At 51.8% G+C, this 27,704-nt stretch overlaps 1 protein-coding gene across 1 annotated transcript; it reads left to right on the plus strand.

The window, feature by feature from the left end:
- MMP2 (matrix metallopeptidase 2) lies at positions 1 to 27,704 on the plus strand. The gene is made up of 13 exons (XM_024747468.1): positions 1 to 455; positions 3,015 to 3,241; positions 4,109 to 4,257; positions 5,310 to 5,438; positions 5,658 to 5,831; positions 8,510 to 8,683; positions 9,540 to 9,713; positions 11,620 to 11,775; positions 13,023 to 13,158; positions 17,237 to 17,373; positions 18,385 to 18,544; positions 25,212 to 25,321; positions 26,795 to 27,704. The coding sequence occupies exons 1-13, from the start codon at positions 300 to 302 to the stop codon at positions 26,896 to 26,898; spliced, it is 1,986 nt and encodes a 661-aa protein (XP_024603236.1). The 5' UTR covers positions 1 to 299; the 3' UTR covers positions 26,899 to 27,704.

Below are 27,704 nucleotides of genomic sequence, written 5' to 3' on the forward strand. Positions count from 1 at the left end.
CTGGCGGCTGCCCTCCCTTGTTTCCGCTGCATCCAGACTTCCTCCGGCGGTGGCTGGAGCTACGCATCTGGGGCTTTAAATATACAAAGGCTTTGCCAGGACCGGCGAGAGCTGGCGGCGGCGGCGAGGGCTGGGGGCCGGACCATGCGCCGCTGAGCCGGGCAAAGCCGAGGAGACCGAGTCGAACAGCCCCTGGGGGCGCAGCGCTGCGCGGGGGAGCAGGCGCCAGCCAGGCGGCGACGCGGCCACACGCACCGAGCCAGCCACCCCCCGGGCGACGCGCGGGGCCCGGGAGCGCAATGACCGAGGCGCGAGTGGCTCGGGGCCCGCTGGCCGGACCCCTACGGGCGCTCTGCGTCCTGGGCTGCCTGTTGGGCCGCGCCACCGCCGCGCCGTCGCCCATCATCAAGTTTCCTGGAGATGTCGCCCCCAAAACGGACAAAGAGTTGGCTGTGGTGAGTTCCGAAGCGAGCCTCATCCAACCGAGTTTAGACAAACTTCGGAGGTAGAGGAAGGGCCACCCCTCCCCCATCGCCACGGAGGGCACACAGCGTGGGGGAGGGGCTTCAGCAAACAGCATGGGGTGGTCTGGTTCGCAGGAGGAGGGGGTGGGGAGTTGTGGTAAGAGAAGCCCAATTTGGCAACTTTCGGGACACAGCGTGGGGCGCGGGGGGTGCTTTGGCAAACCGCTGGAATGGGCCCCCTTTGCAAATAGTAAGGACATTGTCTAGTATCCGGGATTTGGCAAAGGGGGGCGGCTTTGTATACATCTCTTGGACACATCTGGGGGGTTGGCTAACGAGGCCGTTGGCCAGCGTCCTGATAGGCCTTTGGCAAAAAGCCTAAAGGGGTCTCTTGCAAACGGTGGAGGATCCTTTAAACCCCTGTGGGACTTAGAGAAGAGGGGCCTTTGGCACACAATTTGGATAAGTTTTTGCACGCGTGAGGGTGGGAGCTCTGGGCAAAGCGGAACTTTGGCAAACGTCTGGGAACCTTTGGCACACATCTGGAGAGGGGCCTTGGACAAACCGCTCCCCGGGACCTTTTGGCAAGTATTGGGGGCAGGAGGGAAGAGGACAGCGCTTTTTCCAGTGGCTCAATGAGCAAGTTGGTCAAGGAGGGTCAAGGATCGGACCTCAGAAAGTTTCCTCGAACTTCTCCAGAGGGGTCGGAGGACAGAAGGAGAGAATTGGCCGGCAGGGCGGAGGGAGGGGCGGCACGAGGGCCCTGGCGCGTGGGGCGGGGGCGGACTGAGGCCGGCTGGGGTCGGAGAGCGGCCAGGGAGCCCTCCCTCCTGGCGGGGCTCCGAGCTACGGCTCAGATGTTGTTTTGCGAGCGCGCGCGGTCGGGGGCGCGCGCGCCTGGCCAGAGGGGCATCCAGGCCACCACATTGCACAAGCAGAGATGCGGGCAGCTGAAGGACACTCCCCCTCACCCTGTAAGCGCCTCGGGCTGGGGACCCCTCAAGATGCTCTTTCCAGCACACAAGACATCTGCCACGTATTGCTTCAGCCACCTTAGAAAGCCCCTATTCTCCTTCAGCGTGGTCCCCAAACTGCCCAGGACAGGATCTTCATGACCCCTGGTCACCTAGGGGGCCCCTTCTCTGGATGTGACACCACCCCTGCCCCCTTTCCAGCATCTAGGTCTCTGCCTTCTCTGGACAAATGGGTTGGGAGACCTTACATTTTTAGGGGGCTATTTTTCTCAAGGGTCTGGAGGTCGTCTGCATAATGGGGGGGCTATGGCTGAGGGGGAGGGTGGAGCTTTGGAGCACTGACAAAGCTACGTGGGTCCCCATGCTTTATACAGCATATGGAAGTCCACGTTGCCCAGAAGCAATGCAGTGGGGACCGGGGCTTGAGAAGCCAGGCTTTGAACTTAGTCTGCCTGGCCTCAAATCTGGGGGTGCACGAATCAACTGGCCTAGTAAATCTTGGAAAAGTGACTTAACTTCTCTCAACTGCTTCCGCAAACTGAGGGTAATAATGGTACCTGTCTTGGGGTTCGAGGAGAGGTAATCTTAGACACTTTGAAGGGTACCTGGGACATGGTAAGTGCTCAATAAGTATTAGTCATTATATTGTTATTATCATTATTATTATTATACCCTTTATTTCTTCTTTCCTAACTACCCTCTCAAACAAGGTTAGGGCCCCAGTAATGAGATCTCCTGGCTTCTCCCACCATTCCTATCACATATTTAATTTGTCACTTATTTGTGGTCCATCAGCCTCCCCACACTGGGATTTGAACCCTAGAGACTAGAAACATCTGTCGTGCTCACCACTTGACCCCCAGCACTAGCACCAGGCTTGGCACCTGGTACGTGTCAAAAAGTATTTGTTCAACAAATAAGTGAGCTGATTGGTCCCCGATGCCCTGCAGGGGCCTGTTTGGTTTTGGCCTCCGTTTGGGCAGAGCCCGCTGCACAGGACCTGAAGGACAGGACTGTTTTCTTCTGGGAAATTGGCAGATTCAGGATTTGAACCCAGGACTGACTGCTGCTGGAACTCAGGCACATAGCCCTTGAATCTCTTTAAAGAAAAGTGAGGAAAGTAATCCCTATGTCATCAGCAGTTTGGTGGATTAAAAGAGATGATGGAGGTATAGAGGGGTGGTAGAGAGGTACAGGTCTAAGCCTGGCCTCTGGAGCCAGTTTGCTTGGGTCCAAATTCAGTTCTGCCATTTGTGAGCTGTGTGATCTTAGGCAAGTTTCTTAACCTCTCTGTGCTTTAGTTTCCTCCTGTATGATGGACTGTCTACATGATAGAGTTGCTGTGAGCATTCAGTGAGTTAACACAAGCTGACATTAGTGCCTGGGCCCATTGTAAGCACTCAACATGTGCTCCCAGGCCGTGCTCTCTACAGCTTTTATGTCACTCAGCTAGTGGGTGACAGAGCTGGTTTGGGAACCTGGGACTCCACCCAGTGCCCTTGGGCCCCTGACTCCTTTGATCAGTACTATGCCATCCTAACGTGGCGGCCTGTGCCGGGGTGCTTACTTCTTCCAGCAATACCTGAACACCTTCTATGGCTGCCCCAAGGAGAGTTGTAACCTGTTTGTGCTGAAGGACACGCTGAAGAAGATGCAGAAGTTCTTCGGGCTACCCCAGACAGGTGAACTGGACCAGAGCACCATCGAGACCATGCGGAAGCCGCGCTGCGGTAACCCCGACGTGGCCAACTACAACTTCTTCCCCCGCAAGCCCAAGTGGGACAAGAACCAGATCACCTACAGGTGCCGGGGCAGGGCTGCGGGAGGCAGGGCCCTGGGCCAAGGGACACCGCGTCTCATTGGGCATTGCCCCACTCCGGGGACCCGGGAGCTATCTTGGGAGGACTTGGCCTCTTAAGGAGCTTGCATGCAGAATTCTTAGGACCTGGAATAAGACAGACCAGGACTTGAATCTGACGCTTACTGGCTGTGCGGCATTGGACTCCTTCCTTTTCAGCGCTCTGAGCCTTGGTTTTCCAATCCGCCAAATGGGGTTAAAACGAAGCCTTACTTACGGCTTGGGAACTGGATCATATGTATAAAGGGCTTTCAGTGTCCAGCATGTAGTAAGAGTGTAATAAATGCTAGTCACTATTATTATCAGATGAGGTCATTGGGGCGGGTAAAGGGAACTTGATGATTGGTTGCTAATTGGGTTTTTTATTGTATTATAGAGTTGTTATAATTGGTTGTTAATTGGGCTGCGGGCTCTGTTCCGTACGGCTCGTGTTGGACTCCAAGGATGAGATCTCTGTGCTGTGATCCATAATGCACTATTTACACCCCCATCCTTCTCCCTCGGCCAGAGGGAGGGGAGAGACGCCTGAGGCAGGGCCTGAACATACAGGCTGATCTGAGGCACCGCCGGACCTCAAGGCACTCTGGGCGGGCTCTTCTCCCAGGGAGCTCTACTCAGCATGCACACACATTGTCTGCCTGTGTATCCACACTCGCATGCACACGCTCGTGCACACAGACTCGCACACCCCTCCCATGTATGCACACACTTGCATACACACACACACCCTTGCACACACACTCACATGCGTAGGTACGCTCACGTTCCTTTGCACACCCATACACACTCACGTGCACTTCTGCCACCCCCAGGATCATTGGCTACACCCCTGATCTGGACCCCGAGACAGTGGACAATGCCTTCGCTCGTGCCTTCCGAGTCTGGAGTGACGTGACTCCACTGCGGTTTTCTCGGACCCATGATGGAGAAGCTGACATCATGATCAACTTTGGCCGCTGGGGTAGGCAGAAGAGGGGCCAGCAGGGGGCTCAGTGCAGAGACAAGGGGGGCGATCCAGACATCAGAGAGCCACAGGGGACTCCTTTCCAGCTTAGCTAGGAGGGCAGAAGATGCAGACGCTGGAGAGCCGCGTTGATGGGAAGGCAGTGACGTGACTCCTTGGAGGCGGTGTGAACCTGAAAACATATGGCTCCCCATCTCCTGTCCAGCGTGGTAGCCCCTGGATCCATAGGGCTACTTACTTTTAAATTAGTTAAAATTAAATAAAATTTGAAATTCAGTTTCTCCATCACACTAGTCAGATTTCAAGTGCTCCGTAGATACATCAGACTATTAAGTTGGGCAAGGAACATTCCCATCGTGGCAGGAAGTTCTGTCGGACGACACTCAAAGACGTCGAGGAACTCGAGATATGGGAGTGGGGCAGATGGACCAGTGTAGACATGAGAGTAAGTGGAATAGAACCCAGGGTCCAGGGCGCCATGTGTGTTGGGATAGGAACACTGACAGTAGTGTAGACACGAAGGTAGGCAGTGTAGACATTGTGAGTGGTATGTGATGAGGGTAAGTGGCACAGGCACAGGAGACAGTGTAGGCATGTGGCCCTGGGCGGCAAAGCGGTAGTGAGGGTTAGTGTTGTGGCCACGAGGTAGTGTGACGTGAAGGGAGGTGATATGGCTAAGAGAGAGCAGTGTGGATTGAGGGTAGGTGGTATAGACACTGTGGACAAGGAGGGTGGGTGGTGAGGAGACTGGTATGGTAGTGTAGGTATGTGGATAGCTGTAGTGGCATTGGCAGTGTAGACAGTGAAGGTTGGTGGCAGGGATTCTGAAGGCTGTGTAGACTTGAGGGAGTAGTGTAGACCATAGGATGGTGACAGTCAAGTAGGCAATACTCTAGACTCACTAGAGTGTCCCCAGTCCTGGATAACCCAACAGGACAAGGGAAGGGGACACATGCTAGGTGGGCTAAAGGGCCCCAACCATGGATGGCATGTGCTTGGGTTTCAGTGCCCAGCGGGGTAGCTAGAAGCTGAGATCCAGTGTGTTTCAGAGCATGGAGATGGGTACCCTTTTGACGGCAAAGACGGGCTTCTGGCTCACGCCTTCGCCCCAGGCCCTGGCGTTGGGGGAGACTCTCACTTTGATGACGATGAGCTGTGGACCCTGGGAGAAGGGCAAGGTAAGAAAGTGACCATCCACGTGCCCAAGCCTCCTCGCCGGTCCTCTGCATGCCTCCCTGTCACCTAGCAACAAGAACTTTGGCTTCCCTGGCAACCGCAGACCCCTCCATCTGCTCAGATGGGAGGGGGAGGGAGGTCACACACCCTGGTGAGTCACAATCCTGGTCTCTAAAGAAAGGCCTGGAGAGGTTCACCCTCCACCCTGTGTGGCCCCTCAGTGGTCCGCGTGAAGTACGGGAACGCCGACGGGGAGTACTGCAAGTTCCCCTTCCTGTTCAACGGCAAGGAGTACACCAGCTGCACGGACACGGGCCGCAGCGACGGCTTCCTCTGGTGTTCCACCACCTACAACTTCGACAAGGACGGCAAGTACGGCTTCTGCCCCCATGAAGGTGAGTGTCCTCCGGGCCCCAGGCTTCCACCTTCCCGGCCTCCACACTCCCCAGGCCTGGCACTGCCAGGGAACCAGTGTCCCCTTCTTCAGGCCCCGTGTCCTGATCTGAGCCATCACTGTGCCCCTCTCGTCTGTTCCGTTATTCAGTTAATACTTTCATTAAATCAATTCCTTTTTTTCTTTAAGTTTTATCATTAGTAATAATATTTTTGAACTCACCAGTCTGACGCGCTAATTATTTTTTTCTAACATGCATTAGAGGAACTTAGAACGATTAAAATGCCCAGCGGATCTCTAGAGAACCACTCTCTACCCTCCAGCAGGATTGGGGGTTCAAGGGCATGAGGAGAGGCTTGGGGGTAGATGAGAAGCCTAGCAGTGGGATTGGGAAGCAAGACTCAGACACCAAGGCCTGGTACCCAGCCTGGCTTGGGGACGCCAACCTGGGGAATTTCAGCCATCACTTCTGGTTCTGATTTGGACTCTGAGTATGTGTGTGGGGGTGGGGGAGTGTCTGGGAGCTGTTGCGTCTGCCTTTCTTGGTCTCCATCTGTCTTTGCTTGTGGCTGCATCTCTGTGTCTTGGCAAAGACATTAGGTTTGACGCAGTATTTGTGTGTGCCTTTTTGTCAGTGCTTCAGGCATAAGCTTCAGATATTTTGAAGCAACGTAGAGGGAAAAGTTTTTTAAAAGGTGAGGGTGTTGACATACACACTCAATCCTTTTTCATCTATCTATCCTTGACACACTTCATAATCAGAAATCATAAAAGGACAGCATACGTACTTCATACTCTATCAAGTCATTGTGTTTAATGATTCTAGAGGTTGAAAGCTGAGAAAGTTTGGGGAAAAGGGGAGAAAGTCCAAAACCTTTTAAAATCCTTTTTAAAAGTATTCGCTATCCCATAAAGACTCCGCGATCTATAGATGCCTCTGTCTTCTTGGCTGTAATTTTACATGTTTGTGAATCTCTGTGACTTTATTGCAACTGAACCCGAAGTACCAGCCATGTTGACAGAAGGAAAAAAACAAAGACCTGGTTAACTGTGTTCCTGTTTACGCTTTTGGTACCAAAGTGCACGCAATACTTTGTATTAAGTAAGAGTTCAAGGCATTGACCATCAATAAGTCAGAAATATTTAAAACCAAAAATATTTAATGTATCTTGCATTTCTCGGTAGGGGTTTGGTTGGCGTTAACCCTCCCATGTGTCAACCCTTGTGTTTAGAACAGAATGTCTTGATAATAGAAGTAGAAACAGCTGGAATTCATAAGTTAGGGAAGGGTTTTTCCCTGCCCTGAACATTAGCCATTGATTTGGTCTTTAGCCAGATGCAAGTACGCACGACATGCACGTGTTTGGGTCTTGGGGCAGAGGTTCCGGTTACTCAGCCCCTCCTGACTGCTGAGCCAGCGTCTGCTTCTCTCCATCCCTTTGGGGGCAGGATCTGAGAGGAGATGGGGGCTTCCTGGGTGGTAGAAATGCAGCTGATGGAAGGCCGGAGGTGGAGACTGGCCTCCATTGAGGTTAACACCATCCTGCCCACCATGGATGATACATTTAACAATTGCCTTTCCCACTTTGAGGTCACCAAGGCATCTGGCCTCAGTGTTTCTTCCTCCTTTCATCCCCTTGTTTCTGGCGTTGCAGGAGAAGGCCACCTGGTTGGGGAGACAGGAGCAGTGAGGGTATGGGGCCCCAAGACCTGCGCTGGGGGCGCCATGGACTGGGCTCAATTCTGGCCATGGCGGAGTTAACGGGGGCTGGTGAAGTCACCTCTGGCACCGTAGTGCACAGATGGTCCTTGTTACGCACTTGTGGTTTTGCTAGTTGGCAAATCCAAAGACACACCATTTTGTAGCTTTAGGGTGGATGAGGGTACGCGGGAGCAGGGGAAGAACCCAAGACAGACAAGCCCAGACTCTCAATCCCACTGTCTGCCCTGAACTCTCCAGTCATGGCCCATGTCTTGGGGAGGTCAGAGTGGGAGCCTGGGGTGTGTCTTGAAAGGTCCCCCAAAACACCACCTCCCTGTCGTGCCCTCCTTCTCCTGTCCTCCTCCCTCGTGCAGGGACTGCAGCATCCAGGAAAGGGCCTGGGGTTGAAAGGAGGCGAAGCTTTCTCTGTGTGCACAAGCGTGTGTGACAGAGCGAGGAAGGGAGAAATTGCGGTTAAGTGTGCTTTGTAGTTTTCAGTTACAGCCCTCATCCAGTTTTTCCGTTTCTATGACCATGAGCAGTTCTGGAACCAGCTTCTGCAAACCTCAGTTTCCCGATCTATCAAATGGAGAGACTCTTGCCATCCTGCCCACCATGGATGATATATTTAGCAATCCGCAGGGATGTGGGCAACAGCCAGGCAGAGTGGACAGTGACCCTGGGGCTGGGGCAGGGATCTGAGGGCCCCACTGTGTGCCAGGTGTTAACTATTTTATTGCTGGTGTGGAGGGGCCGTCCATAATGTCCCAGGGGAAGGATGGGGTTGGCCGTGTAGGCAGGGATAATTACACCCTGGGAGCTCAGAATTAACGTTTTACCAATGCTACAACTTCCCTGGTATGAGCGGGCAGGTGGGCAGCAGCTCTGCGCCCATGCAGGTGCCCAGCGGATGCTCCCGTGGGCAGGTGGGCGGTCTCCCTCACATTTGCACCCTCCCCCTCTCTCCTGCACCCCAGCCCTGTTCACCATGGGTGGCAACGCCGACGGACAGCCCTGCAAGTTCCCGTTCCGCTTCCAGGGTACATCCTATGACAGCTGCACCACGGAGGGCCGTACCGATGGCTACCGCTGGTGTGGCACCACCGAGGACTTCGACCGCGACAAGAAGTACGGCTTCTGCCCCGAGACCGGTAGGTGTCACGCCTCTCCCTGTCCTTCGATAGCAAGCCCACGGGAGCCCTGTCCCCACCTCCTTTCCCCAGGACGGGGGCGCTAGTCAGGGTGTGTAGCAGCTGGTCCAGCACGGACACCAAAATCAGGACAGACGCTGGGCACCGACAGCCAGTTCAGCTGAATCGGTTGGTGATGTCTAATGTCAGGTCCACCCAGGACCCTCTGAACGACCCGCACTCTCGCAGCCTCCCTGGCAATTGTCTCTCCCTCTCTCTGATCTCAATGTCTCTATTGCTTGCCTTTCTTTGTCTTAGTCTGTATCTCCTTTGGTCTCTGTTTTTCAATAAGGATTCCCTCACTCCTTCCTTTCTTTTCTTCCTCCTTTCCTTCAGCAGACATTTGCTGAGTCCCTGCTCTCTGCAGGAGACACAGGTAGGTCTCCCACGAGACCACGTGTGATGGAGCTCCCGGTCTCGGGAAACGTGTTGACACCTTCAGCTCTGCCCAGCCCCCTTTACCTCTAGCTGCTGTGGTCCCATCCAGGGGAGGCTAATTAAAGCTCTGGAATCGGGCTGCCTGGGTTTGCATCCCAGCTCTGCCACTTCCTAGCAGCATGTACCCAGGCAGGTTACTTAATCTCTCTGAGCCCCAGTTACCCCATCCATGAAATGGGGGGTAACCTAGGGTCCCAGCCACACAGGGCTGTTGGAGGGGGCCAGGCAGGTGAGCAGTGTGTAAAGCACTTGACCACGTGCCCCGGACTGAGCTAGTACTCAGTAAGCCTGGTTTGTTAATGGCCGCATCATATCATTGCTCCCTGGCGGTGGCCCCAGACCCCTTGCTGCCTGCTGACCCATGTCCCTAACCCCACAGCCATGTCCACTGTGGGTGGGAACTCGGAAGGTGCCCCCTGTGTCTTCCCCTTCACCTTCCTGGGCAACAAGCACGAGAGCTGCACCAGCGCCGGCCGCAGCGATGGGAAGTTGTGGTGTGCGACCACGGCCAACTACGACGATGACCGCAAGTGGGGCTTCTGCCCCGACCAAGGTAGGAGCCCTGGCCATTGGGCAAAGACACTGCACACCCCGCCCCGCCCGCGACTGGGCTGGAAATCTTCCAGAGTCCCCACCCACCTCAGCCACAGACACTGCCCCCCAGACACCCACCTACCCTGGTAGAGACACTGCCCGCAACAGACCCACCCACTTGGCAGAGATGCTGTCCGTTCCTCGTGGAGACAGTGTCCCTGCCTTGGCCTTGTTTCTCCGGGCAGAGACATGGCCTCCGAAATAAGACCCCATCCATCCCAGTACCCGATTCCTGGGTGGGAACCAGCTTTCCCGAGGAGATGCTGCTTTTCCCTCCCACATCTGTACCCCTCCAGGTGGGGCTGTCAAACCCCAAAATGTCTCAATGCTGGGCACAGGGAGCCCTGCCCCAGAGAGATGATTCTCCTGCGAGGCATTCTCACTCCAACAGAGAGCTGCCTTCAGGGAGCCAGGTGGGCAGAAGAGAGGAAAACAGGAGGAACCTCATCCTTGCTCTCCCCACTCTCCATGCAGCACGGGGAAGCGTCCACAGCCCTCCTGCCCCACGGGCACCATCCTTTGCCAAGTTGTGAATGGAGGGGTCCTCGTCAGTGCTGGGTGTTGAAAACACAGCTACCTGGGACAGTTCTCTGCCCTCCAGGACTCACAGGCTGGAGCGAGAGAGTGACCAGGAGATAGGTCATGACCGTACTGTGTGGTCACTGCAATGAACAGAATCCTTGGGGGCACTGTGCCCAGTCTAGGCTGCAGGCCCCAGTGTCATTGGGTTCAAGGCCCCAGATGGCCAGGTGAGAGTGCTGGTCCTGGGCCAGCCAGAATTAGGTCAGCCTCTCTTTAAGTTGCTTTTCTTCTTTTTACTCTCAATGAGATGGAACTTGGAGAACGCCAGCTGACAGAGGCTGGCCAAAGGAGTTTTTCTCATCCTCCACCAAGTGCCGTGCTAAGACATATCCTGATTTTACCTGCTGCAGTCTCTACCTAAAGGTGGGATTCTCCACCTGCTGGAGTGGTTTAAGGCTCCAGAGCAGGTGTGGTGCACTTGGGGGGCGGTGTATTACTGTCCTAGGGCCGCCATAACAGAGTACCGCCAACCAGGTGGCTTCAAACAACAGAAATTTATTCTCTTGCACTTCTAGAGTCATCTAGAAGTCTAAAATCAAGGTGTGGGTAAGGCCACATTCCCTCTAGAGGCTGTATCCCTCCAATCTCTGCCTCTGTTGTTATTTGGCCTTATATGTTCATCTCTAAGTATCTTCTTTTCTTATAAGGACATGGGTCACATTGGATTAAGGGTCCACCCTACTGCAGTATGGCTTCATTTTAACTTGCATCTTAATTTATCTGCAAAGACTCTATTACCGAATAAGGTCATAGTCACAGGTACGTGGGGTTTGGAGGGACACAATTCAATACACAACAGGGTGTGACAGTAGGGTTTGCCCACTGTCTGGCTTGAGTTTGGGCAACCACTCCAAGTGAGAACCTTTTTACTGCTTCCCCTGGAGCAGAAATGGTGGTCCCAGGGGTTACCTCTTTGGAGAACCCACAGAGCAGGTTTTGTCCTTAGTCTTTATAGAGAAACAAAGAGCCAGGAAACAGGATCTTTAACAAATGGGACTCTACATAGAGGATTTGCCGATGCTACGTGCTCCCCTTTCTAGCACACGTGCAGCCCACCTGGAAAGGGACAAGCGGACTTTGGTTGACTCTCCTTGAAAACCATAGGCATGGTCTGTTAACCCCAGAATCCTTGGGAGAAGGAAAAATCAGTACATGTCACCTCCATGCTCTCAGTCCCACTATGGGGATGTCCTCAAATGTCGCCATCGCCGGGGCCAGGCCTGACTTCTCTCTCATCTTTCTCCCTGTCTCGCTGTCCCTCCTCCCCTCCCTGCGGGCCTCAGGGTACAGCCTGTTCCTTGTGGCAGCCCATGAGTTTGGCCATGCAATGGGGCTGGAACACTCAGAGGATCCCGGAGCCCTAATGGCCCCCATTTACACCTACACCAAGAACTTCCGCCTGTCACATGATGACATCAAGGGCATTCAAGAGCTCTATGGTAAGCCTCAGCTTGGGGTTCCTGGGGCAGGGATCTGGGGAGGTCATGCCACTGGGGATGGAGGCCCAGGGAGTGGAACCATCCAGGTCCCATTTGTCTAGGACTGCAGGAGACAAGGGCAGGAGTGTTAACCTGGTCTGGGTGTGTCAGAGCAACTCTCCAAGGGGGCCCTTGGACAGCCCTTTCCTTTCCAAATAACACCAGTGTCTGTGCCCCACTTGGTTCCCCAGAGCCATGCTGTGAGGCAGGCGGGGCAGAAATGCGCTCTCCATTTTCTAGGCGGGTCAACTGAGGTATGAGAAAGGTAACCCTCTGGCCCAAGATCAACCAGGTTTATGCATCCAAGTGAGGTTTAGAATCCAGGAGAATTAGCTAAACACAAGGTAGAGTTTCCCAGTGCCTGGAATGACCTTAGTGACATGGGGGTGCAAGTTTCTAGTCTTCCTAACGATTCTTCTATTTTAACGTGTAATAGGATCAACACAACTAGGACCTAAAACTAGGGATTTTATTTATATTAATGCTTGCAGTGAGGCCAGAGTTTACAAAGTAACCCCATTTTAAAAAAAAAGTAAATATGTAATAGTACGGGTGGTACCTGGACAAAGCTGAAATCATGAAACTGGCTCTGGAGTGATGAAGTGTGGGGAACATTGGACTCGGGGAAGAACTGCAGTAGACTGAGAGGCTGTGGGTTCGAGTGCTGCCTCTGCCACTCACCAGCCACAAAAGATGGAGCCGGTCTTTACCTCTTTCGACTCAGTTTCTTCATGTCTAAACTGCGGCTGGTTATCCTAAGGAGTGAAGGAAGTACCACACCCCCCAGTGCTGGACACACGAGTATTCCCCTCTGACCACCGTGACTCTCTTGTGGGCTTACTAACACGAGCTTTGGGTTTAAATATTTGGGCAAGTCATATACAAGCTTTCTGGGCCTCAGTTTCCTCATCTGTAAAATGGGGGTAATAATGATGCCTACCTGTTAGGGATGTAGAGAGGACTAATTCTGAGGATGTCAGGGAAGAGCATTTGTAAAAGCGAAGGGCCACAGGATTCCGGTTTCTGTTCAGTCTCCTCTCTCCAAGTCCAGGCCTCGTCCCCCGTCTTCCCTGGGCTGACACCGTGGCCAGAATACTATTCTTCTGATGCTTCGCAGGTTGGGTGGGCCAGCCTAGGGGCTCAGCCTGGTAGGGAGAACCCCTGGAGCTGGGGAGAGTCTGAGTCTGAGGTCAGGTGTCCTCCCCCAGGGGCCTCCCCTGACATTGACACTGGCACCGGCCCCACGCCCACACTGGGCCCCATCACTCCTGAGATCTGCAAACAGGACATCGTCTTTGATGGCATCTCTCAGATCCGTGGGGAGATCTTCTTCTTCAAGGACCGGTAAGTGTGGGATCTTGCTTCTTGTCCTCCTTGCCCTCTGCCCCTTCTCTGTTATTCTCGTGCCCATCTCTTGCTCAAGGATCCTACTGTGGGCTTCACAGAATGGCCTGTATGAGACCATTTTTGCTGCGTGTCAGATAGATCCTGGTGGCTACCACAACAGGCATTTCTTGTGCCCTCTCCTAGTCTGTGGGTCTACTAGATGCCTCGGCTTCGGGCTGCAGTTTGGGCTCAGGTATGCTCTGTGTGTCACTCATTCTCCTGGGATTAGCGGCTACTTGTGGCACATGGCAGGAGCACAAGAGGCCAAATCAAACCACACAAGCACATGTAAAGCCTTCAGTCTCAGCATGTTTGAGAATATTCCACTGGCTCAAGCAAATCACGTGGCCGAGCCCAATACCTGCTCTAGGGGATGGTACTACATAGCTGTGTGACGACACACGTGGATGTATCCTTCTAAACTAGGGATGGAGGGAAGAATTAGGAACAATAATCCAGTCTACCACAGGTCTTCTCCTGGAATGGCCTTGACCTAAAATGTTCTATGTATGGGGAGCAAGTAACTACAGAGTAGAAAGAAGTGGTGTCCTTCGTGCTATAAATAAAGGCCCCGACTCAATCCATCAGGGGCTAAGACTCACCCAGCTATCCTAAAGGCAGGCAGAATCTAGGACTACATTAAAGGGTCCACTCATCATCCATCAATCCATTCATCTGTCTGTCCATCATCCATCCATCTATCCATGCATCTGTCCGTCCATCATCCATCCATCTATCCATTATCTGTCCATCCGTCATCCATTGTCCATATCCATCATCAAGCCATTCATCATCCATCCATCTGTCCATCCATAGAGCATAATAGCTGAGAGAATGGTTCTGGAGCCAGATTGCCTGGGTTAGAATCCTGGACCTGCTACTAACCAGTTGCATGATTATAGACAAGTTAATTGTGTATCTCTTTTTTTTTTTTTGCGGTACGCGGGCCTCTCACTGTTGTGGCCTCTCCCGTCGCGGAGCACAGGCTCCGGGCACACAGGCTCAGCGGCCATGGCTCACAGGCCCAGCCTCTCCGCGGCATGTGGGATCTTCCCGGACTGGGGCATGAACCTGTGTCCCCTGCATCAGCAGGCGGACTCTCAACCACTGTGCCACCAGGGAAGCCCTGTGTATCTCTTTTTAACCTCAATTTCCTCATCTCTAAAATGGGATGAATATTCCAACCTATCTCACAGGGCTGTTGTAAGGATTAGGTGAGCGTACTGCTTAAAACAGTGCCTGACACAGACTAAGTGCCTTCAAGTATACTAGCTGTTATTATCGACAAATAATTGCTTGCCATCTACTGTGCCAAATCCTTTGCTAGGCTTTGGGAGCTGGGGGTGCAAGGTGTTCCAGAGGCGGAGGGGCTGCTTAATGCCTGAATCGGTATCTTCAAAAAGAGGTCAGTGGATCTCCTACACAGAAACCACCTAGAGTGTGAGGGTTAAACGTGTGGGTTTCTGTCCTCACCCTCAGGCCCTCTGACTGGAATCTCTGGGAATGGGTCCCAGGCGTCTGCATTTAAGAAAATTTCCCCATGGGAATTCCCTGGCGGTCCAGTGGGCCTGGGTTCAATCCCTGGTAGGGGAACTAAGATCTCACAAGCCATGTGGCACAGCCAAAAAAGAAAAAAAAGAAAATTTCCCCAGTGATTCTGATGTACATTAAAGTTTGAGCACCCCCAGTCTGGTTTAGGGAGTAGAGGCATAGAGGACTGACATGGCAGAATGAGAGAGATGTGACTGCAAGAGACATTAGCAAAATGCTTTGTGGACACGTCCAAGTGAAGGAAGAGCTCTGCAGGTGAAGCAGCGCTCAAGGGGAAACATTAAAGGAGAAGTAGATGTGGATGGACGTGATGGGGCTGGCAGGGGGGGAGCGTGTTTGAGATGAGGGAACTGCAAGAACAAAGCCGTAGAGATGTGAAAGTTCCTGGCTTTTCCCAGGAGAGCCTGGTGAGGCTGAAGATGTTCCAAAAACTCTTGTGAAGGGGCTCCTCTGCTCCAGGCACTGGGCTAGGTGCCCGGGGGCAGATGCCAGTAGGGAGAGAGAGGGCAAGAATACGGAGTGAGATGAGACCCAAAATGCAACGAGAAGTCAGGTCCATCAGGCCACGAATGCCCAAACCAGGACATGTAACAACAGATGTCAGTGCTGTCCTGCAGCCCCCATTACAGGGCTGGGGAAGAGGTGAGCCCAGGGGCCCCGTGCCCCAGCACCACCCTTGGTCTGGAGCACTTCTCCCTAAAGAAGCCCTGACCACACGTGCGAATCTGAGTACAGAGTTGGGAAAGGGCGCAGTGCCTAGGCCCAGGTCGGAGCCATCCCTGGCCTGACACATCACACTTTCTTTCAAAAGGAAGTTGATGAGTGTTTAACGGACTCCTTGAATTAATCAGTAAATATTTAAGCTCTGGGCTTCCCTGGTGGCGCAGTGTTTGAGAGTCCGCCTGCCGATGCAGGGGACACGGGTTCGTGCCCCGGTCCGGGAAGATGCCGCGGAGTGGCTGGGCCCGTGAGCCATGGCCGCTGAGCCTGCGCATCCGGAGCCTGTGCTCCGCAACGGAAGAGGCCACAGCAGTGAGAGGCCCGTATACTGCAAAAAAAAAAAAAAAGACAATTTAAGCTCTGACCATATGCAGAAATTGGTGCTAGGCATTGTGGGGGACAAGAAAAGCAGTATCGTAGGATAATTAAACTCAGACTTTGGAGTCAGATGTGGATTTGAATCCTGGTAATTCCATTACCTCTCTGAGCGTCATTTGCCAAATAAGGATTGTGATACTTTCCTGTATCAGGATGTTTTGGCTGCAAGTAACAGAGAATCCCAGCTGAAACCAGCTTAAACAATGGAAAGAAATTACTCCCACGTGGTACAAAGTCCAGGGGCAGGGCTGCCTCCAGGGGCAGAAAGAGGGTCACTAATTCAATGATGTCTTCGTCCACTGCTCTCCTTGGCATTGTCTTCATCCTAAGACTGGGTCCCTCAGGGTCACACAATGGCTGCCAGTGGCAACTGGGGCTATAAACTTCCTTGCAAACATCCAGCAGAAAAGAAAGAGAGAGACAGATATCCAGATGTGAACTATAAGCGTATGTGTTCAATCTTATTGTGCCAACGTAGGACATATGGCCACTGTTGCATCAATAACATTGCCAGGGAATGCTAAGCTCCGATAGGCTTAGATCAGTGGTTCTCAAACTTTGGCATGCATTAGAATCATCTGGAAGGCTCTTAAGACACAGATTACTGGGCCCCAAGCCCAGAGAGTCTGATTCATGGGTCCTGAGTCAGGTCCAATAATTTGCATTTCTGATGAGTTCCAGGTGTTGGTCTGGAGCTCCCACTTTGAGAACCGGTAGCTTAAACTCATCAGAATGGGGATTGGGTCCACCTATAGGAAAGGAGGGGCCATAAATGAGGGAATTTTGTGAGGAAGGATGATCGGGAAATAAGATAATAGATGCTGGGTAGACCACTGGGAGTGCATATTATCTTATAATATTGACATTGAAATCGACATTTTACAAGCCACATAAAGTGCTTGGCACTTAGTAGGCCCTCAATAAACGATGGCTCTTTACTACTCCTGCCAAAGTGCCTGAATCCATCATTTCAATTCAGGAAATACTTTTGAGTGCCATCAGTCTCTGCCTGAATTGGCTTTGAATCTGACAGGAAAGATAAGACACTTAAAGAAACAAACAATCAAACTACTCTTCTGGGCACTCAGTGTTGATGATTTTAAGAGGCTCAGAGGAGGGAGAACACAGTAAGGGACAGAAGTAGTTAGGTAAGGCTTCCTGGAGGAGGGAGCAGGAGGGCGAGCAAAAGGTTGCTTCTCAGCCCTGGCATCTTGCAGAGGGGGCTCTGCCCATTCTCCAGTCCTTCTCCACCCTTTCTTTGACCTTACCTCCCCGCCTCCCAGGGAATCATCCAGGGATGTTCCTGAGAGGGCTTATAGAGGCATGTGCAGTTACAACTGCAGAGTGACTGAAGGTTTGGTTTCCTGTGTCCCCTTCCCCCACCCAGGTTCATTTGGCGAACAGTGACACCACGTGACAAGCCCATGGGGCCCCTGCTGGTGGCCACATTCTGGCCTGAGCTCCCGGAAAAGATCGATGCTGTATACGAGGCCCCACAGGAGGAGAAGGCTGTATTCTTTGCAGGTGTGTGGGAGGGGAGCTGCCTGGCCCTGGGCTCCAGGCGGCACTGCACCGTGATTCCTGTGCACTGGTGGGTGTTCCCTCTCCTTTATGGGTGCACTCTTTCAACCATCATCTGGGAGATGGGTTCAGACACCAAGCATCAACTAGCACTGGCCCACAGAACGACCATTTCAATAACCTTTTAATCCCTTTTCAATCCTTCTGATTCCTTTTCCAGAGGGAAAATGACACTTTAGTTCTGGTGTCTTTAACACCTTCCTAATGCTAGTGCCTTTGGCAGATGACAATTTTAATTAGAATTTTTTAAACACCTGTTTGTTTTCATTTTTAATGTTTAAATTTATTTCTGTAGACTTCAAAATGAATTCCTTGAAAGCAAAATGTTAATTCGAGTTAAGTGATATGAGGAGACTCTATAAGTGGTAAAAATCACCGAGGTAGGGTCACATGGGTAACATTTGGGAAACCCTGCTCATTTAATCTTTATTCGAGCACCTATCATATGCTAGAGATGCAGCCCCTGCTCTCAGGGAGCTCATGAACTAGTGGGGGAGACAGAAAACCAGGCTGTTATGAGGGAGCTCAGGAAGGACTGCGGTGGAGGCCCAGGGGTGGCTTCCCCGGGGCACTGAAGCACCACGGGTGCATGTTCTACCAGCCGGCTTCCCAGCTCCTCCAGCCCAGAGTGATGAGGGCAGCCTCTGGCTCACAGGGGACCTTTGTGCAAATTAGAAAAAGGTGCCTCTTCACAACAGGTGTGGCACTTAGAGTCTCTGGCTTGGTAAGTGGAGCCAGGCTAGGACTCACTCCCACTTACCTTCTTGGCCAGGGACCTTCCATAACTGATTTGTAAAACCTTGTATGTGGACCCTGATTCTGGACACTGAATGCGGCACTGGGCAGAACTTGTGTCCCTGCTGAGAAAGGCCACAGTGGGGTCCCTAGCAGATGGATGGTGGGAGGAACAGCCTCCAGCACCTGCCACCAGCCCACCCTCTTCTTCCACCCCAGGGAATGAATACTGGGTCTATTCAGCCAGCACCCTGGAGCGAGGGTACCCCAAGCCACTGACCAGCTTGGGGCTTCCTCCTGATGTCCAAAAAGTGGATGCTGCCTTTAACTGGAGCAAGAACAAGAAGACGTACATCTTCGCTGGAGACAAGTTCTGGAGGTAAGGGAGGGCGGTAGGAAGGAAAGCTTCACCACCAGCTGTGTGGACAGAGAGAAGACACGGGCTTTGAGCCTCCTGGGTTAAGCTTGGAGGCTTGTGGACCATGGATGCACCCTCTCTGGTCTCTAATCTGCCAGGGTTATTGGCCCTCTGAAAAGTCACCAAAGGGTGAGCTATTCTTGGGCACATTACTGGTACAATTCTGGTTAGATCCTCCTTTCCCTTCTCAGAAGTCTTTGGATTGGGCCCATGTCCGTTTGGTCTGGAGCCCCATATTTTAGAGTGAATCACTGAAGAAGGGAGTGATAAAAATAAAGATAATAGCTGCTACTCTGATACTATGTGCCAGACACCATTCCAAAGGCTTTATGAGGTGGATATTATTATTACTGTACCTCCCATTTTACAGGTGAAGAAAGAGGTTCAGAGAGGTTAAGTGTCTAGCTTAAAGTCACACAGCCAAGTAGTGGCAGGCTGGGATTTAAACCCTGGAATTCTGGCTCCCAGAGAACATTCTTCACTTTTCTACACTATACCTGAGATAGTGGGGTCTCAAGAGATGGGGGTGGTGGAGGCAGGGATGGCAGATAGCAAACACAGGATGAAAACTGAGACAGGTGTCCACTGGAGCCAGCATCCAAATTCAGCCTCCTTGAAAACAGCGGCACCCTCTGGCCCATCTGCCACAGGCTCAGTAGCTGTGGGCACAGGCTGGCCGGGAGCCAGTGGGGAAGCAGGTAGCTCTCTGCTCCAGCTCATCTAAAGGGAAGGGCCTGATTCTGAGAGGCCACGGTCAGGCCTGAGGGTCAGGGAGCCTGATCTCCAGGAAAGGTTAGTGAGAGGCAGCCCAGACCTCAGGAGTTTGATTTTAAATCTTCACATTTCCTAGATGAGGAATCTGAGGTCCATAGAAATGAACCAACTTGTCTTAAGTTATTTATAGGCAAGTGTGTTGGCCACAGATTATAGGATTACAACCGCTTCTTCTGGCTTCTAACCCTGGGCCCCCTGCACTGTACCCTCAGGGTCATCGGGTCGGTGGGGGAGGGGTGGTCTTCCTCCTTCCCTCCTAGCGTCCCCGCGTTTCCTCCCGTGGCTGCATCTGGACCTTTGTCTGCCACCCCTGGAACAATCCTGCTTCCCTCCCAAGGCCTCTCTCCTCCCGTCTCCTCCCCACCACCCTCCCCCAGCTGCCCTGCATTCAGGAGCTGTTTATGTCCCAGGCTGCCGTGGCAGGGTGGAATTCCAGACGTATTGCTGAGGTGCTTAGCAACTTAAGCTGATTGATATCTCAAGCCTCAAGAAAGGAAACAGTCAGCCAGGAAAACGCGGAGCAGGCGCTCTGCCCACAGGCTCCAGAACACTCTCAGGCACGCGCATGTACTGTGGAAGGGCATCTCGGCACAGTAGCGCTCCGAATCTCCAGATCTTAGAATCACGCACAGCAAGAGGCCCAGCCTCACAGAGCAGAATCATAGAACCCTTGTCTTTGAATCATGGTGTTGAGAGGACATTTATAATCACCCCCCAGCACGTACGGTGAATGTAAACATATGAGGACAGACGTGTCCACGCACGCGCACGCGCGCGCGCACACACACACACACACACACACACACACACTCACATGTACACTGATGCCCACGCTGTGGTGGTACCTTGCTGGGTTTGGGGCAGAGTTATCTGCTTCCCAGTCCTTTTCCACAGCAAGCCCACCTCACAAAGCCTGGATCTGGGATGGACAGCCTGCTCCACAGAGGAAGTTCTGTGAATCTTCCTTAAAAGCAGCAGAACTGAAACATCTATTGGAGGATCTGGGCGGGGTTTCCAAAGGAGACAGATCTTTTTCCCAGGAGAGGTAGTTAATGAGCTCGAGACATTGGTCCTGGTGGAGTCTGCCGACGCCCAGGCCTCCTTTCTGGAGAAGGAGAGAGCGCTCCAGAATGACAGAGGACGAGCAGCTGCTTCCAGATTGGGCAAACCCTAGGTCATGCCAGGGAGTGCTCAGCCCTTGCTTCTGGAAGCGTCCACTAAACCCACAATAATATATTCAATATCTCCTATGTGCCAGACAATTACCTAGGTGCTGGAAGACAGCTGTCAAGAAATAGTCGCTCTCTGCCTGGTGGAACTTAAAATATCGTGAGGGGAAGAGACATAAACACATACAAATAAAATAGTGATGGCTCTTGTGATGGGACCTGTACCACATCCCAGGGCTATGCATTTCACCTGTATTTCTCGTTTAAGGTAGATGCTATTATTAGCTCCATTTTCTAAGTGTAGAAACTCAGGCTGAAGTGCCTCAAGGATATACCTTTGAAAAAGCTTGGACACAAATGTCTGTGTTCTTTTTTTTTTTTTTTTTTGCGGTACGCATACCTCTCCCTGTTGTGGCCTCTCCCCTGGAGGAGCACAGGCTCCGGGCACGCAGGCTCAGCGGCCATGGCTCACGGGCCCAGCCGCTCCGCGGCATGTGGGATCTTCCCGGACCAGGGCATGAACCCGTGTCCCCTGCATCGGCAGGCAGACTCTCAACCACTGCGCCACCAGGGAAGCCCGATGTTTGTGTTCTTAACACCTGCTCTGCACTGCAGTTCTACAGCCAGAAGGGAGACGTTCAGAGGCTCACAGAGAAGTCTTTCAAAAGAGTGTACCAGCGAGCAGGAAAGGAGGCTCCCAGAGGAGGCTCTGGGGACAGAGAGGAATGTGAAGAGGTGTGGTTCTGTTCAGAGCCAACATGTTCTGATGGCTCCATGCTGTATTCTTCCTGGAGGAAAAGAACTTGGAAGCAAATTGGTTCACTTCTCCGAGCCTCACTTCCCTCATCCATCAAATGGAGTTGCTTCCTGCTGTCCCTACCTTCCGTGGGTAGAGTGAGAAAGAAATGAGGGCAAGTTCGAGGACACATAGCTCTCAGCCGTCATCACTCTAGAGAATGTAGTTTGGGAGGTCAGTGCAGGTGACATGGATGGATTGCTAGAATTTTGAGCTGGGAAACTTGGTTTTGGTACCCCAGGTCATGAGGAAGCATGCTAGGTTTGGCAAGAAGAAGTTTCATGACATAACTGAGATTAGGAAGGCTTTTCTGACAGTCCTGAGGGTGATGGGCAGAGGGGGAACACCCCTGTAGAAGGGGACTCAGAGAGGAAGCTGTTTTTGGCATCTGGGGCGGAGGTCATCAGGCTGGCTGTGGGGAAGAAGAGAGTCAGCTGTGAGGCTGATGCTTGGCTGTCACCGGGATGGCATTCAAACACAGATCTATCTAGAAAATCAGCATGATGAGGGCAAGACTTTATCTTGTTGATTACAATATCCACGGCGACATAGTGGGAGCCCATTAAATATTTACAGAATAATAAATACATTGAGTGTAAGTGGAGAAGCAATGGAATCAAAATAACCCCAGCATTTAAAAAGTTCTCCCTCCAAATTAAAAAGACACAGATGTTGCTAGCCAGAAAGAAGAATACGCCAACTAATACTCAAGGTATTTACACAAATTAAAGGCAGAGCCCAAGATAACGACTTGCCCTGAGAACTGCAATTGGGACTGAGGTGGCAGGAAGTCGCCCTGTGACTGACAGGGCTTGGGTTCACACACCACCTTGTACTGTAACCTCACTGTCCCAGCCAAGATCATTGCCCAGGATGTGGACTGTCAACTCCACCTGACAGGTGAAGAAGCAGTATTTGTCCAAGCTGAGCTGTGAAGGGCAGTGATGGGGCCGGACCCTGTCTCTGGGCTCCTGGGCCAGTGCTGTTTGTACTGCAGCAGGGATCAGAGTTTGTAAGGGACCTAACATTTCCCAGATACCTACCCAGTACCAGGTACTGGGATAGGCGCTTTGCATGTTTTACTCTGTTTCACATATGTGTTAATTAAATGCATTAAATTAATTATAACCCATTTTACAGATGGTAAAACTGAGGCCCAGAGAGCAGTTTGCTGCCCTGAGCCAGACAGGCCAGGGTTGGACTCCCACTTAGAAACTGGGTGCCCTTTTTAAGCCTCTGGTCTGTAAAATGGGTATTATGGTAGTGACTGTGTCTTAGCGTTGTCGAAAGGATTGAAAAAGTATATGGAAGGTGGGTAACACACTGCTTAAACGTGAGCAGTAATCGCGATTGTTCTCATGGGGCTGCCCAATCTAGCCTAATTAGTGAGTATATGGAAGGTGGGTAACACACTGCTTAAACGTGAGCAGTAATCGCGATTGTTCTCATGGGGCTGCCCAATCTAGCCTAATTAGTGAGTATATGGAAGGTGGGTAACACACTGCTTAAACGTGAGCAGTAATCGCGATTGTTCTCATGGGGCTGCCCAATCTAGCCTAATTAGTGAGTATATGGAAGGTGGGTAACACACTGCTTAAACGTGAGCAGTAATCGCGATTGTTCTCATGGGGCTGCCCAATCTAGCCTAATTAGTGAGTATATGGAAGGTGGGTAACACACTGCTTAAACGTGAGCAGTAATCGCGATTGTTCTCATGGGGCTGCCCAATCTAGCCTAATTAGTGAGTATATGGAAGGTGGGTAACACACTGCTTAAACGTGAGCAGTAATCGCGATTGTTCTCATGGGGCTGCCCAATCTAGCCTAATTAGTGAGTATATGGAAGGTGGGTAACACACTGCTTAAACGTGAGCAGTAATCGCGATTGTTCTCATGGGGCTGCCCAATCTAGCCTAATTAGTGAGTATATGGAAGGTGGGTAACACACTGCTTAAACGTGAGCAGTAATCGCGATTGTTCTCATGGGGCTGCCCAATCTAGCCTAATTAGTGAGTATATGGAAGGTGGGTAACACACTGCTTAAACGTGAGCAGTAATCGCGATTGTTCTCATGGGGCTGCCCAATCTAGCCTAATTAGTGAGTATATGGAAGGTGGGTAACACACTGCTTAAACGTGAGCAGTAATCGCGATTGTTCTCATGGGGCTGCCCAATCTAGCCTAATTAGTGAGTATATGGAAGGTGGGTAACACACTGCTTAAACGTGAGCAGTAATCGCGATTGTTCTCATGGGGCTGCCCAATCTAGCCTAATTAGTGAGTATATGGAAGGTGGGTAACACACTGCTTAAACGTGAGCAGTAATCGCGATTGTTCTCATGGGGCTGCCCAATCTAGCCTAATTAGTGAGTATATGGAAGGTGGGTAACACACTGCTTAAACGTGAGCAGTAATCGCGATTGTTCTCATGGGGCTGCCCAATCTAGCCTAATTAGTGAGTATATGGAAGGTGGGTAACACACTGCTTAAACGTGAGCAGTAATCGCGATTGTTCTCATGGGGCTGCCCAAAGTCACCTAATTAGGGAGTATATGGAAGGAGGGTAACACACTGCTTAAACGTGAGCAGTAATCGCGATTGTTCTCATGGGGCTGCCCAAAGTCACCTAATTAGGGAGTATATGGAAGGAGGGTAACACACTGCTTAAACGTGAGCAGTAATCGCGATTGTTCTCATGGGGCTGCCCAAAGTCACCTAATTAGGGAGTATATGGAAGGAGGGTAACACACTGCTTAAACGTGAGCAGTAATCGCGATTGTTCTCATGGGGCTGCCCAAAGTCACCTAATTAGGGAGTATATGGAAGGAGGGTAACACACTGCTTAAACGTGAGCAGTAATCGCGATTGTTCTCATGGGGCTGCCCAAAGTCACCTAATTAGGGAGTATATGGAAGGAGGGTAACACACTGCTTAAACGTGAGCAGTAATCGCGATTGTTCTCATGGGGCTGCCCAAAGTCACCTAATTAGGGAGTATATGGAAGGAGGGTAACACACTGCTTAAACGTGAGCAGTAATCGCGATTGTTCTCATGGGGCTGCCCAAAGTCACCTAATTAGGGAGTATATGGAAGGAGGGTAACACACTGCTTAAACGTGAGCAGTAATCGCGATTGTTCTCATGGGGCTGCCCAAAGTCACCTAATTAGGGAGTATATGGAAGGAGGGTAACACACTGCTTAAACGTGAGCAGTAATCGCGATTGTTCTCATGGGGCTGCCCAAAGTCACCTAATTAGGGAGTATATGGAAGGAGGGTAACACACTGCTTAAACGTGAGCAGTAATCGCGATTGTTCTCATGGGGCTGCCCAAAGTCACCTAATTAGGGAGTATATGGAAGGAGGGTAACACACTGCTTAAACGTGAGCAGTAATCGCGATTGTTCTCATGGGGCTGCCCAAAGTCACCTAATTAGGGAGTATATGGAAGGAGGGTAACACACTGCTTAAACGTGAGCAGTAATCGCGATTGTTCTCATGGGGCTGCCCAAAGTCACCTAATTAGGGAGTATATGGAAGGAGGGTAACACACTGCTTAAACGTGAGCAGTAATCGCGATTGTTCTCATGGGGCTGCCCAAAGTCACCTAATTAGGGAGTATATGGAAGGAGGGTAACACACTGCTTAAACGTGAGCAGTAATCGCGATTGTTCTCATGGGGCTGCCCAAAGTCACCTAATTAGTGAGTAGTGGAATTCGGATTCACCCAGGTCTGACTCCCTGCCCCTCAGCTCCAGTCAGTGGCCTCCCTGAAGGGCTAGGTCTGGCTTCCCAGGCTCACCCAGGAGCCATCATCCTGGCCCTCCCATCAAGTTGGGGAAGGGCTGACCTTTAGGGACTCCCACAGGTTCACCATGGCCATTTCCTTGCAGATACAATGAGGTGAAGAAGAAAATGGATCCCGGCTTCCCCAAGCTCATCGCAGATGCCTGGAACGCCATCCCTGATAACCTGGATGCCGTGGTGGACCTGCAGGGCGGGGGTGAGCTGCCCAGGCCTCTGTCCACTTTCTAGGACTCCCTGCCCCCCAGCCAGGGCCCTGCTCCTTGCAAGCACACACTCCCTTATTGTGCAGGAAAGCATGCGGCGCCCCGGGAAAACAAACCAGCCCCTTCAACCCAGTGCTGGGAAGGCATCCAGACCCCTGACCTCTGCTCACTCAGCTGGCTCCAGGCAATAAGACCCAGAAAGGCCCCTACAGCTGCAGAGCCTGGAGCCAGGGAGCAGGGAGGGCGGGAGGCCTGCTGGGAGCGAGAAACCTGGGCTCAGTGCCCTGGATTCATTCTGGGGTTTGATCCAGGCCCTTTTGGGTTCCGCAAGGGGCCTTGTGACTGCTTCCTATTAGCAGAAGGATGGCTCCATTTGAGACAGCACAAACTTTGTTAGGCCCTGCTGCTGAGGTGGCAGAGATGTCCCATCGGCTCAATTTGTCCCTGGTCCCTTGCTGAATGAAACACCAAACCAGCGAGGGATAGAGTTTGGAGTTTGGAAACCATATTCCTGAGGAGGCTTCTGGGAGGTCTCTAGGGCCCTGGAAATGAGTCCAGTTTGGCTTTTTAGAGGAGATTTCAATTAAATTTCACAAAGATGCTTCTTGAGTTCCTATCATACGCTAAGCACATGGCCCTGACCTCCAGGGGCTAAAGGTCTTACATGTCCAGGAAAAAGCAGTATACAATCAGGTGCTAGGTTAAAGATTATCTTCAGAAATAAACATCTACTGAGCACCTACTATATGCCAGGGTTTGAAAGGAAGAAAATGAGATCATATATGTTCGGAGTAAGAAATTCCAAAGCCCACAGGGGCCAAGCTGGTGGATGAATAAGTGAAGCAGGCAGGGCAGACAGTAGGGAGTGGTGGGGTCTGTGGAGCACCAGAGAGCACACGGCTCATTTTCAGGGGACAGTTGCTTCTCGGCTTCTGGTGATCTCTGCCCTGCAAGAAAAGGGGAGCAGTGTTATTAGATATTCTAACTCTTTTAAAAGGAAGTGAGAAATCTGTATTTTCATATGAAATTTCCAGATGTTTACATGTTGGCCAGGTATTCAAAACAAAACAAAAGAAAAAACTCTGTGAGCTAAATAAAACCAATCTGTGGGCCCGATGGGGCTAGCAGCCTCCTGGTTTGCCACCTCTGGAAAAGGAAAGTGCCTAGTTTGGAGCTTGTGCTCAGTGGAGTTCTGTTATTTATCGTAATTATAGCATATATCATCTCATTTAATCCTCAGAAGCCTTAAGAGGTGGTATCGTTATCCACATCTTAAAGATGAAGAAACAAAGACTCAGAGAGCATAATTCCACAGCCATTTCCCTTCTTCCAGCCTCACAGGGGTCTCCTGTGATTTAAAAGCTTCTTCCCTATGGCAGGCAGACTTGTAAAACTCTCAGGAACCTTCCCTGTGCCATAATGCCTGAGGATGGCTTGGTCACAGCCTCTTCTCTTTCTCATCCCAGGTCACAGCTACTTCTTCAAGGGCGCATATTACCTGAAGTTGGAGAACCAAAGTCTGAAGAGCGTTAAGTTCGGAAGCATCAAGTCCGACTGGCTGGGCTGCTGAGCTGTCTCTGCCTCCCCCAGGGCCTGCCTCTCTATCACTTTCTGCACACCGGGCCCTGAGCGCCAGGGAAGGACCCGGATGGGCCTGGCAGCCCTCAGCTCTGTAGTTAATAAGCATTCTCACTCCCACCTGGTAACTTAAGAAACCACAGAGTGGCTCCAAGAAAGGTGCTCCAAGAAAGGTGCTGATTGTACCCGTCCCAGGTGCCCCTCCCCCTCCACACCTCAACAGCCCTCCAGAGCCACCCCCAAAGAGATGCTTTGATATTCTCAATGCAGCCTTGTCTTGGGCTGCCCTGGTGCTGCCACCCTTTAGGCTCTTCTCCTTCCACAACCTTCTGTGGCTTTACAGCACCCTTGGAGCCAACAGAGACTGTCTGAAGAGGGCACTGGTGGCCCGACAGCCTGGCCTGGCATGGGGCAGTGGAAGAGGGGCATGGCCCGGTGGCCACGCCAGACACCTGGCCTTCTCACTGCTGGCTGCCTTAGAACCGTCCCTACATTAGCAGTTTGCTTTGTATGCACTTTGGTTCTTTTTGTTTGTTTTGATCTATTTTTCCACTTTGATATTGCATTTCCTAACAGAAGGACTCAGGTTATCTGAAGTCACTGCACGATGCATCTCAGCCCACGTAGTGATGGTCCCCTTGGTCACTCTATTTAGTATGTCCCTCCTCTGTCACTTACTCCACTGGATGGAGGAAAACCAAACCCTGGCTCCTCACCCAGTCTCCCCTCCTCTCCCTTCAGCAGTTTCCCCGTGGGAAAAATCAACAAGTATGAATAAAGACACCGATTGAGTGGCCA

This window comes from Neophocaena asiaeorientalis, unplaced genomic scaffold (genome assembly GCF_003031525.2).
Source record: "Neophocaena asiaeorientalis asiaeorientalis breed wild unplaced genomic scaffold, Neophocaena_asiaeorientalis_V1.1 scaffold438, whole genome shotgun sequence".
In the NCBI taxonomy this organism is placed as follows: domain Eukaryota; kingdom Metazoa; phylum Chordata; class Mammalia; order Artiodactyla; family Phocoenidae; genus Neophocaena; species Neophocaena asiaeorientalis.